This window comes from Rhyacophila brunnea, unplaced genomic scaffold (assembly GCF_057557595.1).
Source record: "Rhyacophila brunnea isolate RB1 unplaced genomic scaffold, BYU_Rbru_1.0 scaffold_6, whole genome shotgun sequence".
NCBI lineage: Eukaryota > Metazoa > Arthropoda > Insecta > Trichoptera > Rhyacophilidae > Rhyacophila > Rhyacophila brunnea.
Window position 1 is genome coordinate 2,597,549 of NW_028233276.1, and position 14,022 is coordinate 2,611,570.

Here is a 14,022-nt window from a genome sequence, read left to right on the forward strand (position 1 = left end):
AAAAATATTTACCACTGACTTTATGTTTAACACAAAAAATAGCAATTTTAGCAACACGAGCTTGCAGGTTATCGACGCTATGTGAAATGTTTCGTCACGATTTGCCGGCGATACTTTTGGAAACTAGCTCACACATATGTAGACCTTTTATCTTACTCTAGCGCGTGTCGCAGAGATTGTAAGGGTGCCGAATACTTTCTCACTCGCACTCATGCATCGTTTTTGTTCAGGCCTTGCAAGATGTAGTTTTTTTATGCATATCAATACAACCCTACTACATAACAAAAGTTCTTGAAGCTCCCCCTTGTTATAATCAAAATGAATTTTAAAAAATCTAGATTAATAAAATTAGACATTTCTGACTGTACTTGTAGATTGAGAAATCTAAAGGTGGGGATATACTAGTATAGTAACACACAACGAAATACAACACGTGTTGAATGACGTCATATCTTACTATTTTCTACCATCTGTAATGAAACAGAAACATACTATGTAGTAACACCCGACATGATGTGATGCGCTCGCATACCACTTGGCAGTTGTCAATGGCATCTTTCATAATACAAATTGATATTATTAAAGGATATGGGGAGGAGGTGAGTAGGATGAGGATTTAGGGATTTAGAGCATGTACCGTTCATAAGGGCCATGGATTTCCTGGTTTCATTACCAACGATGTTAAGCGGGGCTGGCAACGCATCGTTATACTAAGACATAAGCGTATGAAGTTATTAAAATGAAATGTCACACGGCTGACGGCTCGTGGGAATATAATAAAGAGGTAGATCAAGGAAATAAAAAGATTAATACAAACAGGGCGCCACTCCAATCCTAAGGACAGAGAAATATAGACGTGTGAGCATTAAGGAATAAAAAGATGATTATTGAAGACAAACAAGTATATTCTAAAATAATAATGTAGGTACCTATACAAAAATTTCTGACAAGAGACTCCAAACGAATGAAATCTAAATAAAGGCTATCACGAGGTGAGTATTAAAAGTATCAAAAATGTATAGTGAATCTACAACAGAAATTAACATGAGGATTTCATGAGAGTTCGGTGGACAATTAAGAAAGGTAAATGGGATGATGCAACTTGTTGAAGGGGTTTGGAGTCTTGCTCCCCTCTTCCGAAGGCCGGGGGTCTCCAGCTAAGGCACGTCTATGTCTATGTCCGGACTAAGAGAACTCTCTCCAAAAAAACGCTTTTCTCTTCGCGCCGATCATTCAAAATCCATTTACCCCTTCCACTCTGCGGTGTCCTGCCGACTGTAGGGCTATATTTTTAGGTTTTTTCAACATAACAGGTATACTTATTATATTCATGTATCTCCTCAAACTGCAATTTATCTATTCGAAAATACATCTGAAATTGCTAATTACCTTTTGCAAGGCTTTAAAAATAATATTCACCAAATATATTTATTTAATGAACTCCTATATTATATAATCCTCTTGTACAAGATAAACACAAAATATTTTCATCAAATCTTATTGTAAATCGTCATCCGATTCGTTGTTGAAGATGTGAAAACATTCATAGAGACCAGTCTTTCTCAAAGTGGGCGATAATGGCCCCTTGTGGGCGCTGTGTAGGCTTTCAGAAGGGCAGTAGAAGGTTCAAAGAAAATTAGGGGGCATTAAGGAAATCTAGAAGGGCGACGGACATAGCAGACTGCGTGTTGGATCCTTTTTCAAATGTCAATACAGCAGGTTCATCCCAGTTAGAAGAACTGACAACAAACGAAGAATTAAAAATTAAATTCAAGAATAGCTACCAAGAATTTTAGCTGCGGAAGCGAATCTCTCAACTGTACCTACCCTGGGTTATGGTCGGTTGTTCAATGATTTCTGATAGCATTCCCATCGTCGTATTTGTGTGAACGTGGATTTAGTGCTGTAGCAACGTTGCTAAGTAAAAAGAGAAATCGGCTGCAAGTTACTGAACGCATGGCGACTTACGGCTGTTTTTAAGTGAATTCGAGCCTGATATTAACAAACTCGTCGAAATGCATCAGATTCATCCTTCACATTAGATAAGATTTAAATTCAAAGCCTTCTTTTAATGTAGTTTATAAAATACTTCTAAATATGATTAAGTATCAGTTTTATTTCCTCTCATTGAAATATTCTTTGATCTCAGAAATAGGATATGGGTCACACCCTATCTATCCTATACATATAATAATGCATGTTTAAAAATTATATTTGCAATATGTAACAGTTTTAACCTGATCCGTGCCACGGACGAATTAACAAGGATTTATTTTATTCCGAAAATAGCTGGCCTACAAGTGTCCACCTAGTAAAAATTGGCTGGCAGTGATAAGGTATATAAGGATATACGCGTCAGATGGTAATGTAAAAAGGTAAGTTAAAAAATATGGGGGGCACTAGATTTTTTTTAAATCTCATAGTGGGCAGTGGTCGAAATAAGTAACGTATGTCCGTGACATTGATATCGACTACCTCATGGAATAACACACTAACTCTAAATTATCAACTTTTCAGGAGAGCAAAAAAACCAATCAAAAAATGTGTAGCGAAATCTGTTTATTTTATGCAAATATTATTTAAATTATAATTTATATCTTAAAAAATAATAACAATAACTTGTGATACCAACTACATGTGGATTATTGTTCCATGTTATTTAAGATATTACAAAAAATGTTATATAATCATAACTCTACTTACGAGTATTATTTTAATATTTTGGCTGTTTTTCGAGAAAAAACTGTGGAATTTTTTTCTATGCAACAATAACTCAAAAAACAAAACACACTATTTTGAGTTGGTGTATTATTCCATGAGGTAGTCGAATAATATGTCAATTGTCCATAATAACTATTGATAAACTTTACGATTACCTGCTAGTGTTTCGCAGTGTCGTGTGTGTATCATTGTACACAGTTCGCCGTAGGTGTCGACAAATTGAGTGATGTCGCGTTAACAATATGTACCAACTTAAACGTGTGAGGGAAATGTGATTGATTATACAAAAAAAAACAATGATTTTATTATATAGGAATCATATTATATTTCTTTAACATTACATATTTTTCATTTTGAATTATTTAAGGTACACGATCTAGTAAATGCCGTTAAAGTTGTATGGTTTTGGTTAACAATTTATTGAAATCCAGAATACATTTCATTTACTCACTTTATTATCATTTATTTAGCATTGGTCTCAGCATTTCTTTGAGCCTCAAATATGCTTGAAAATACAATTAATTTTCAACTATGGTTATAATAATATTGATACTGAGTGCTGAGCAAAAATGGTATGACAATTTGCAATTTTACAAGAGAATAATATGAAATAGGAAATTTGTTTCGTCATATTTTTAAGTCGTGGGTTGTCGGTACGAATCTGTGACCAATCAAAAAATACCTAATGCGGCGATTTCCAACTGAGGTTCATCGAGCAGTGCCAGAAGTTCACAAGTTTCATTTTTTTTTTGTAATAGAGTAAAAAATGATTAAAGATGACCTATTTTTAAGCAATGAAGTATTTTGAAAATTCAATAGGAGTTTTATTTAGGAGAGGACATTTTGTAGTAGTATAACATTAGATAAAGAAATAAAAAGTGAAGAATTAGCGGTCAGTCAGCTCACTGTTGGCTTTGTTTTTGTGAAAAAGTTTAAAATATGTACGCTAACATTACAGTTACAGCAAATGTATACAGAGAATGTATGCAAATTATGTAAATTCAATATCGAATGCTACCTACATTCTTCATGACCTATTCATTAGAATAAAAACAAATAGTTTACGAAATAAATATTTCTTTGCAAAAGTATGAAGTACCTACTTAGTGAATTATTGCCAGTGATGTCCAGTGCAGAGTTCATGACAACGTGTTATTTCAGGGCAGAAAATTAAGTAAGAAGTCAGAATAATACAACTTTTGGTCGGTGAGTCGGTCTGTTTGAATATTTATGGATGTGTATCAGAACTTTATTGAATTTGTTTGCATATATCCGCTGCAGAAAGTAATGAAATTACATAAAATTAGAGGCTTCAAGGAGTGGTACTTTGCTACGGTAAGCTGTTTACTAATTTTGCTACACGTCTTTAATAATTTACCCGTGTCATCCTATGTAAGGGTTCCCTGAGATTTTACAAAATGCTCCATGGGTTCTGCCAATCGAAAAAAGTTAAAATCACTGACCCAATGGGTTGGGTGAATGGCCAACAACTATTCCTCATAATAGAGAGTACTAACACAGCCTTCACTCCCTAGGATTGGATATGGTAATTTACTTTTATGTACAACTTTAGGGAATAACTTTTAGGACGTTGGAGATGACATTCGAAACAATCAAAAGTAAAAAACTTATTCTTGGCAGAACATCACTTATGCTATTTTGGCTTAGCAATCCAATATTATGAATTTGTAATCATGTTGAAAATGGTGAAATATAAATTATGTAAAACAGATCACTTCAGATCATAAATACTTATATTTAACAATAATAATTAAAATAACAATTATTTTAGTGTATCTATAGGTATAATAATAAATATTTACAAAATAACTAAGGCATAGGTATACATACATTGTAATTTAATACAATATAAAAATGGCTGCATGTTAACATTATATCTATTTTCTAAAGGCACGAACTTTGTGGCTTTTTTCCTGTATAAAAAAATTAAATTAACAATATCTGAAAAGGTACTGTTCAAAACGATTAATTATTATCGACTATAACTATTGGAATAGATATTCATTAAAATTAACGAATCATTAAATAAAATGTGAAAAAGATAACAACTATGTATATTATCCGGTTAGTTTAAAAAATATTCCACAAAAATAGTTTTAATAATTTGTATTTTTTAGTGTTGAGATTCTAGAAAAAAAAAATAACACGCTGACAAGAATGCCAACCTTTGAAACTACATATAAATAATTTTATACAAATGATATTTGAGATTCAATAACACGCATATGAATAATTTTGAATACACACTATCGTCTAAATTTCTCCATATAATTTGAAATAACCACTGAATTTGTTAATATATAAAATGTACAAATCAACAGTAAAGTATGTATGTAATAAACTAAACAAAACTATATTTGAAGCGCCTAGTTTCAAAAGCCCCTAAAACGGTTTTTGAAAATTTTTGAGTTAGATATGTATTTAGATGGTTACCTTTGTTACCTATATGATGAACAAAAATTGAACTCAAAAAAATGCCAAGATTCACAATTCACAGATTTATTAGATATGAGTTTTTTTTCATTTTTCTCAAAACCACCTAAAATCGTTTTTCTCATTTTTCTCAGAACTACCTAAAATCGATTTAGGGGCTTTTGAAACTAGGCGCTTCATTTAATCGTGGAAATTAAAAAAAAAAAACAGTTCTAGATACAACTCAACAAAGAGAAAAATATTATGATTGTAAAAACGTCTTAAAATAGGGGAAGGCATGTTAAAGCATTGGTAATATCATCATTGTTTAGTATATTATTAACTTGTTTATACCTACTACTATTTAATTATTATTTTAGGATATTCCTATTATCGTATGTTGGTGATTTTAAAGATATTGGCATAATTATAGTAATTTTATTGTTATGGATTCGATGACTTTTTGTAAATTAAATTTACATTACAAATTTAGTTATTATTAAAATTGTGATTTTCAACCAGATCAGCGTTTGAAATCACTCAATTTATTAGTTTCAAATAAATGACTTTTAGCAACAAATGCTACAGATCAAAGTACACGAGTACTTTAATTTTCTATGCAATATTTTCAATTATAATTATGATTTCCCCCCATTATCATAATGAACATTATTTATGGGGCATTTTTGTAGGCATTTGTGGAAAATATCAGTTTGAATAACGGCCTAATTACAAAGAAATAAAATTAATCAGACTGACATTCATGTATATTTTTATTGCATGAAGGATCAACATAATAATAAATTATACGCAAAACGTTTGTTCTTTTCAAGGTTGTTTCTTGAAAGATTTTTATCTTGATAGTGTATAATAAACACTTATGTATTTCTATAAATTTGTATGTAAAACAGTAGTACGTACACGAATTATATGATTAATAAATAAAAATATTCTTGCCTAAATAGGTAGATAATAATAACAGGTTTCACATTCGATCATGATATGTTAGGTAAACATTATTCAATATTTTTAAGAAACCTCATTTGTAATAAATCCAACGATTATTACATATTATATTGATCCAATTTTCTAATCAGTCAATAACTCATCTCTTCATTTCCTCTAGTGTGAAAATTTTTACTGATAAAGCAAATCAAAAATAAAGTATTTTTTTTGTAGAAAGGCCTCATTGAATTAATAGTACTTTATAATAATACATAATACTCTAACAATATAAAAAGACGCTACAAATTATATCACAAATAAAACCAAATCGAAAAGAAAGCTCGCAAATCATGGTAGTTAAACGCTTACACATTTGCATGTAATAATAGATTAGGAATTCATCTGATATCTTTTTTTCCCCAATTTAACGAAGATATAAAAGCAAACAGATAAAATGATAAAGTCATTGTATGTATGAATTTGTCATGGACCACAAGCAATGGATAATATTATGTACTGCTTGGTTGAAATGCATTATGCTGAATTTACCATATTTAACTCACTGAACAATCTTCAGGCATTTTAAATTGATACTTTAATCGTTTTCATGGAAGGAATAAGGAGTAATCTCTTACTTTTTACCAAAAATAAAAATCTCTTTCAATTAACAAGATCTCTTAACTTATCTCTCCAGACTTTGACTTTTTTATTCATTATCATCTTGTAGTTTCCTTTGGAAAGATTGTTGTTGGATCCTTTTACCCCTGCCGACTTGCATCCACTTTTTCTCAAGGCGTCGTCGTCATTTCTCTGCGAAATCTTCTCTCTGAAGACATCGTAATAATCAGGGTACGGGAGAAGTTGGTCAGATAAGTTGTGCGGGTTTCCGATGATGGTTGATGGGGAGGTCGATTGCTCGATGAAGTGTCTAAACATGGCTGTTTCTGTGAACCACTCCAGGAAGTATTGCACGTGTTTTGATTGAGCATTCTTTATGAAGTTTTCACGCTAGAAAATAATGGAATATTTATTTAAGAAATTGGATTCAGAAATACATACAATGTTAATGTCAGTCATAATGGAAAATAATTAGTTTTTCACTTAATTTTAAGATAAGGTGTAAGGATATTCAGCTGAACGTGAATTTTCTACAGCTCTGTTTTATGAATTAAGCTAACCAACCCAATACTGAATATCCATGGTAACATAACGACTATGAATCTGAAGTTTCTTTGATTTTGAGAGAAATTTTTTACAGTATGGAAAATGGTCAAACTTGGTTAATGCGATTTGTGTTTCAAACAATGCAAATTTTCAGCAATATGACGTCTTTACGATGGAATACGTTTCACATATGAGCACTATTTCCCTGTAAGCCTGCGGGCCGGATTAAAACAGTTGGCGGGTCGGATCTGACCCGCGGGCCGTAGTTTGCTGACTCCTGCTCTAAACAGTAGCTTAAAATATTCTAAGAATTGGTGATCAAATTTAAATTTAATGACGAAGTAGAAGGATTTTTACCTCAAATTGAATATTCTTTGTCTGTCCCGTGACATCAGTGGATGTGGGAGAATATTTCTCTTTCAAATAGCTGCCGTAATCACCGAGGAGGTCGACAAAGAAACGAAGAAACGCTTCAGCGATGAGAACATTACGAGTCTTTCGAGTGTGATCGTCTGATGGATTGACTGATGACGAAATGGGGGGACCTAAAAGCAATCAGTTTATTAATCAATTACAACCAATTATTGATATATTATTGTAAAAAAATCATTTCATGTTATTTATATTTATTTACAAGGTTAAATTATTAAGTAACTCCTTACCTATGTGCAAAGCAGCCTTAAGAGTTTTTGCCAGCATTGGTGGAAGAAGAGTGCCCTCATCTCCTTGAACTAGAAGGACCTTTTCTGCAGGAGAACTACCATCCGAGTTTGAAATGTCAATCAGCATACCCTAAAAATAGAATACAATACCGAATTGATTAATATGTAATTTCAAAATTGAGCTATGGACTACATATAACACATGTAGAGGCCCCTACAGAGTGGAGGTTATATTAACAGAACCTTTGATGCCGAATTTTAAGAATCTCGAACCAGATCCCATTTAGTGCCTTCAAACATCAGGGTTCTGAATATTTCGTTGTTTTTTTTCATTTCTTAAAAATTATGATTACTAACTTTATTTTTACTCATACTGGAACCAGTTATTCCAAAAAATAGGCATAACCTATGGATCAAACACACAATTAAAAAACAATATTGCATTTGGCCCACAGCTTCAGAGATGCACCTCCATGGTGGATGAACTGGACATGGATATTGACAATGGCATGGATACAAATATATATTTCCACATACTATAATTAAATGTTAAAAAAATTTTGACTGCCAATTTACATACTTCTTCAAAATTCAATCCTTGGACTAGATCGTCGAAGCCTCCATTTTTAGAATCATCTTTCAAAAATGCCACTCCAGCCGGTAAAGTTTTCGATTTGGTCTGTTTATCTGATGTCTTCTTAGAATCGACCAGGAGTCCGGCCAGTATGGGGATGGGGGCTTCCAGGATATCCCGGCGAAGTTCCGAAGGGATGATAGAGATGAGAGTGTGCTGCCAGATGAATGGGTAAAGTATTGACTGAAGGGCTTCTATGCATGCTGAAAGGCGGCTGAAATTTTAAAATATTGTGATCCATTTATAACATTACAACCATGTATTCAAGGCTAAAATTATATGTCAGTCCATGCCGTAGGAAATCAAAATCTCAAAAAATAAACGTAACAATCGATAAAGAAAATATTGATTTAGTTGAATTTTAGTCGAATAGTGTTGGTATCGTTACTTTTAAACGACGCTAACACTATTCCAAAGTGGTTTCGTCATGGCCGCAATGCCAGAAGAATCTGTCCTTCCTCTACCGCAGGTGCTTGTGTAAATGGAAGCAATGAATTGAAAATATGCCTCACCTAAGTTTATTACTGATGAGAACGACTTTCCTCTCTAGAAGCAACGTTCCAAAGACCTTGACCAGAACACCAACACTGATGCTGTCGAAGAGAATTGAGAGGTTGTCTTCGTCTAGCCGCGGCTCCCACGGCCTCTTAAGTTTGATCACCTTCACCGTGTTCATACCTCCAGAATGGTTAGCGTCAGAATCGCTCCCCTCGGCTTGCCTATTCGCACCGCTGTCAATATTTGACTGTGATTTTATATTGTTGCGTATTTGACAGACGTCTTCTGTTGATTTGGTTTGTTCACTATTGGACATTCCCGATGTTGTCTTCGAATCGTTAATTTTCCGGATTTCTTCAATTACCAAGTTATTCACCTTCAAGCTTTCCTCATCCATCATACCGTAGTCATCCTTGGTGCTTAAATTATTTACATTTGACTGATCTTTACAATTGTCACTAAAAACATTTTTGAATCCTGCCAAATCTTTTCCGTATAGTTTTTCAAGGGACAACATAACCGAAAGGTGACTGTTTTCACCGTAAACATTGGACGGTTGAGTAGGAGAAAAGTTTTCAGTTAAATCTGCACTTTTTCTCCGTCTATTAAGTGAATATTCTTCCGTATTTGGAGATAGACTATTATTGAGGTTATTCACTCTGGAGCAATAGTTTTTTTCTTCAGTTTTTTGTACCAATTCTTCTAAATTTAAAGATCTTCTGCAAATAGAATTCTTTTTAAAATTGTTCATAGTATTATTATCAAATAATGGGTCATTATAAATGATTCTCTTTGGCGATCTAAGTTGTTTGATGGTAATGGAATGATTCGGGCGAGGTAATTTGGAATTGTAGAGTTGATTTAGGATCGAATCGAAAACGACATCTGATGAGCCGTGATGGGATTCGATCTCTTGGAGAACCTAAAAGTGAAATAAGTAATACGATTAGATTAGCATCGTCTATCGTAACTAGCCTTTCAAACTTGACGTCCAGGACAATATGATAGGATATAACCACCGATCAAATGGAATTGCATGACTTTTCGAAATTAGACATATTGTATCTGCGCATCTGTCAAGTCATGGTACCCAGCACTACTGCTCTTGGACCTAAAGTTTGAAATGCTAGGTTTATTTCAAAAAAAAAAAACAACAAAATAATAACTACATGATTTAATAACGATCAGGAATGGTAGTTGAGGATGTCCAAAATCGAACAGCGGACGATTTATGTCAGTACGTTCAGTTAGTTAATACTGACCTTATAATAAAAACCAGGTGCTCTTCTCCTAGCCAGCAAACAATAAGCTAGCGGCAAGCAGAAAGGCGCCCCCTCAGGTAGAACCCTCCTGCAATATCCATAGCTCCGTGTCCCTCTTTCATCTGTAAGGACAAGCGAGTAGCACTGCACATCGCCAGGGTCTGAAGGTGTCGATGGAGACGATGGCAGTCTTCGAAGGGCTGGTTTGTTGTTGGAGGTGGGTATCGGATAGGTTTCAGGAAACACCAGACATTCGATTTGTGGAGGTAAAGCGGCCTGAAATAAACGGTGATGTCAGTACCATTAAACATTGCTATTTTCTTGTTTCAAAATTAGGAGTAAGCTCTAGTTCAAGGATAGCGAACCTTTTTGTGCTTAGGTCCCAAAAAAGAGTGAAACTCAATTTTCCGTTTTTGAAAGGACTGACAAAAAAAGGAAAAACTGTGTAGATGGAAAACAATAAATTGGAAAATTTCAAGTGTTTTTTATTAAAGAATCGAACAAAACAGTTACAACTGGTAAAAACTATTACGTTTTTTATTCAGTTAGAAATTAAATGCCGAGACATTATTATTGACGTAACCAGATTATTTTCATCCCACATAGTAAAACCTCGAGTTTTTCATAGATTTTAGTGAATATTTCAGTACGGCTCCGTCGAGCTTAGCGGCGAGTTTTCATCTCTGAGATGCATGTTTTTTTATTTGTTTAATCTCAGATGAAATGGTACTATCTGTTTCAGACAATTTTGAAACATTTAAGCCCTATTTGTTAGCACCTATTTTTAAATATTTTTGGATAATTACATATTTTTACTTTAAGCACATACTTTCACATAAACACAAAGTTTCAATGTTCCTGGACCAATTAGAATAAAAATAAGTACAAAATTAAATAGTGTTTTAAATAAAAATACTGGACTTCAAACGCTGCAGAATATTAAAGCTCTTTTGGAAAATCCATCAGATGCCTCAGATGTTTCAATTTTTTCTGCTTCAGAAATAGTTTCATTTACATAATAATAACATTTGTAGAAGTGGAAAGAAGTTTTTACATGTATAAAAATTTGCTAAGATCAAATCGTCAAAGATTCACTTTCTAAAATTAGAAGCATTATTTTATTATTTATTGTAATAAAGCGTTTTCTGTTTGTGAATAAATAATAAATTAAACTGTCGAAATATATATGATTTATTGTAATACTTACACTTTACTTTTTTAGCACCTATTTTTGTTTTTTAGCACATATTTATGAAATTTTAATAACATATTTTCCAATAATCATATCTACATATTTTAGGTACCTATTATTCATTTTTTAGCACCTAGCATATACATGACTAAAAACTATATGCTTACACTCAAAAATAAAAATAAAATGAATATTTGTATCTGCATGAAAATAGTATTATCGATCACTTAGGTACTATAAACATAACACAATAATTATTCATTAATTTCATAAAAACTGATTATAATTAAGTTAATAAATCTCTCACCTTTTCTGGATAAACACTCTTCACGTAAGCCTTTCCCGTTGAATAATTCATGCCGACCAAAACGCACGCATCGAACAATCTATCCTCCATCACTAACTCCAGAGATAGACCCCTATCAACCGAATCCAACTTCTTGGGTGAAATATCGCCAATGGAACTGCTTCCTTTCACCCTCTCCTCATCGTCAGCAGTCACACTCTCAGTCTTGGAATAAAGTTTCTCCGCCTGGGCTTTCAGGCCGCGCAGTCGGCTGGAGGGAAAAGTGGCATAGGTGGAAATGGCTGAGTCGGGCATGTCGAAAGACTCATAGATTTCAGGCGAGGCTTTCGGAGGCACGAGGGAATTGGTAGTGGGATTGGCGTACCCCGCTCTTGAAGAAACTCGCCGGAGGTAGCGTTTGCGCTTTTCAGTCAGGGATCGGGTCAACTTCAGGGAGGCTTTAAAGATAGAAAAATGATTTAGGTGATAATAAGTATAAGAATTCGTAATATAGCCACGCATGTTTATCTGGGCTTCATATATTATTTTCACTTCAGATTAAGGAACTGAAGTCAGTTAAGTATGTACTAGATGGGTCAAACTTAAATTCAAATAAAATAATTTAAAAAATGCATATTGTTTTTTCAACATGACGTGTTTGTTTGACCGAATGCCTAACAACGATTCCTTGTAAAAAAAGTCTGTTAATATAGAGGCGCCGTGTGATTTCCAAATGCTCTAACTGAGGAGCAGATATGGTCATAGAAGAAGACTTTCTGTCGATACCAGGTAGGTACTTTCTTACGCGTCAAAATAATTTGATGAGTTCATTTATCTAGGTAAAAATTATGGACATTTGCGTACATAGTACAAAATTTACTGCTCAGATGAGTTTATGATACACACAAACAATGGAAAAATTACAGGCTATATCGATCATGAGGTGCCCTGTGATATTGTTCAAAAATAATCATAAGATACAGTTGTTACAATATAATATGCATTGTAAATGTGGTAAATGACCATTACCTTCTGCATCATTCCTGTCGTCCTTTTCACCGAGCATAGTTTCGTCTTCCCTCCCCGGCGAATCAAGAGTGCACGCTTCTGCCACCGTGTCATAGATCTCTGTCATGAGCCGACTTAACTGCAATAGAAAAAAGAATAATTAATGAAAATAATGAAATGTCCAGTCTGTAGATAAGCCATAGCTGCTGCAATATTTTTAGGGTCAGATACAGATATGTAGTCTTTAAATTAACCCAACTAAGTGCCGGATGTTTAGTCATACTTATCTCCAAGACGTCGACAATAAATAATGGCAGAATTGAGAAACACAATTAATTGACATCAAAATCATCAAGTAGGTATATTGTTGGTATCCAGAATTCAAGCAAATATAGTATTGTTTATTCGTATGCAAGATAAAATAATTTTGTTTGAAATCCAAACGAAATTTATTAAGCATACAGTGTTAACCAATGTGTGCTATGCTATCCATGGACTCTTAATGTAAGAGAAATCCAAAAACTACGAGTAACTTAACGTGACATGGGAAGGTGCATGTTGTACGTAATGCGGAAAAATCACCAAATAAACCAATGGATAAGGAAGCAGACAAGAGGATGCGATTTGATTGATGTTGTTAAGCAAATGAAATACCAATGGGCAGGTCATGTCGCTCGGCGAGTGGACAACTGCTGGACAAATACAGTGATACCCAAACGGCAATAATATATTTATATATATAAAAATAAATTTTTTCAACTTTGAGAAAATCTTATAAATATATAGTGACCTCACCGGGATCGAACCCGGAGCCACCGGAAAAGCCAGCGCCTTATGCACTCGACTACGTGGGCCACCGAGAGAATGAAAACGATACTATAATTGTATGAAAATCATCATAAGTAGTCAGTTTAAAAATTAACATTAAATAATAACCTAAGCTTTGCAATTCTAGGTGAAACCTTTATGAGTTAAATTACCTATATGGATTTAACTTTGAATCATATTCACACTATAGTAAACAATACGATCACTATTTACTATTTCATGGTGAAATATACGTGAATAAATTCTATTGCTGCGTGTAGGGGTTGTGGAAAAGTATCTTGGCGGAATCATCGAATTAAAGTTTACGGCGTTACATCATTCGTGAAAAACTTCCGCAGTTCGAAGATGGATGGAATAGGAATATCATTCATAGTCACGGATTGCGTCAT

General features: G+C 33.6%; 1 protein-coding gene across 5 annotated transcripts in view; it reads right to left on the reverse strand.

Annotated features, from left to right (window-relative positions):
* Nucleotides 1-3,034: 3,034 nt before the first annotated feature.
* The window catches only part of LOC147065096 (uncharacterized), an 83,435-nt gene continuing 72,447 nt past the window's right edge, over nt 3,035-14,022 (reverse strand). For all 5 annotated transcript variants that reach the window (XM_085957102.1, XM_085957107.1, XM_085957105.1 and 2 more), the window contains 8 exons: nt 12,827-12,944; nt 11,819-12,255; nt 10,320-10,595; nt 9,072-9,979; nt 8,506-8,773; nt 7,926-8,055; nt 7,621-7,808; nt 3,035-7,107 (listed from right to left, as the gene is read on the reverse strand). In XM_085957102.1, the coding sequence (XP_085813228.1) occupies nt 6,760-7,107; nt 7,621-7,808; nt 7,926-8,055; nt 8,506-8,773; nt 9,072-9,979; nt 10,320-10,595; nt 11,819-12,255; nt 12,827-12,944 (2,673 nt within the window). In that variant the 3' untranslated portion in view covers nt 3,035-6,759. The remainder of the gene's footprint in view (nt 7,108-7,620; nt 7,809-7,925; nt 8,056-8,505; nt 8,774-9,071; nt 9,980-10,319; nt 10,596-11,818; nt 12,256-12,826; nt 12,945-14,022) is intronic.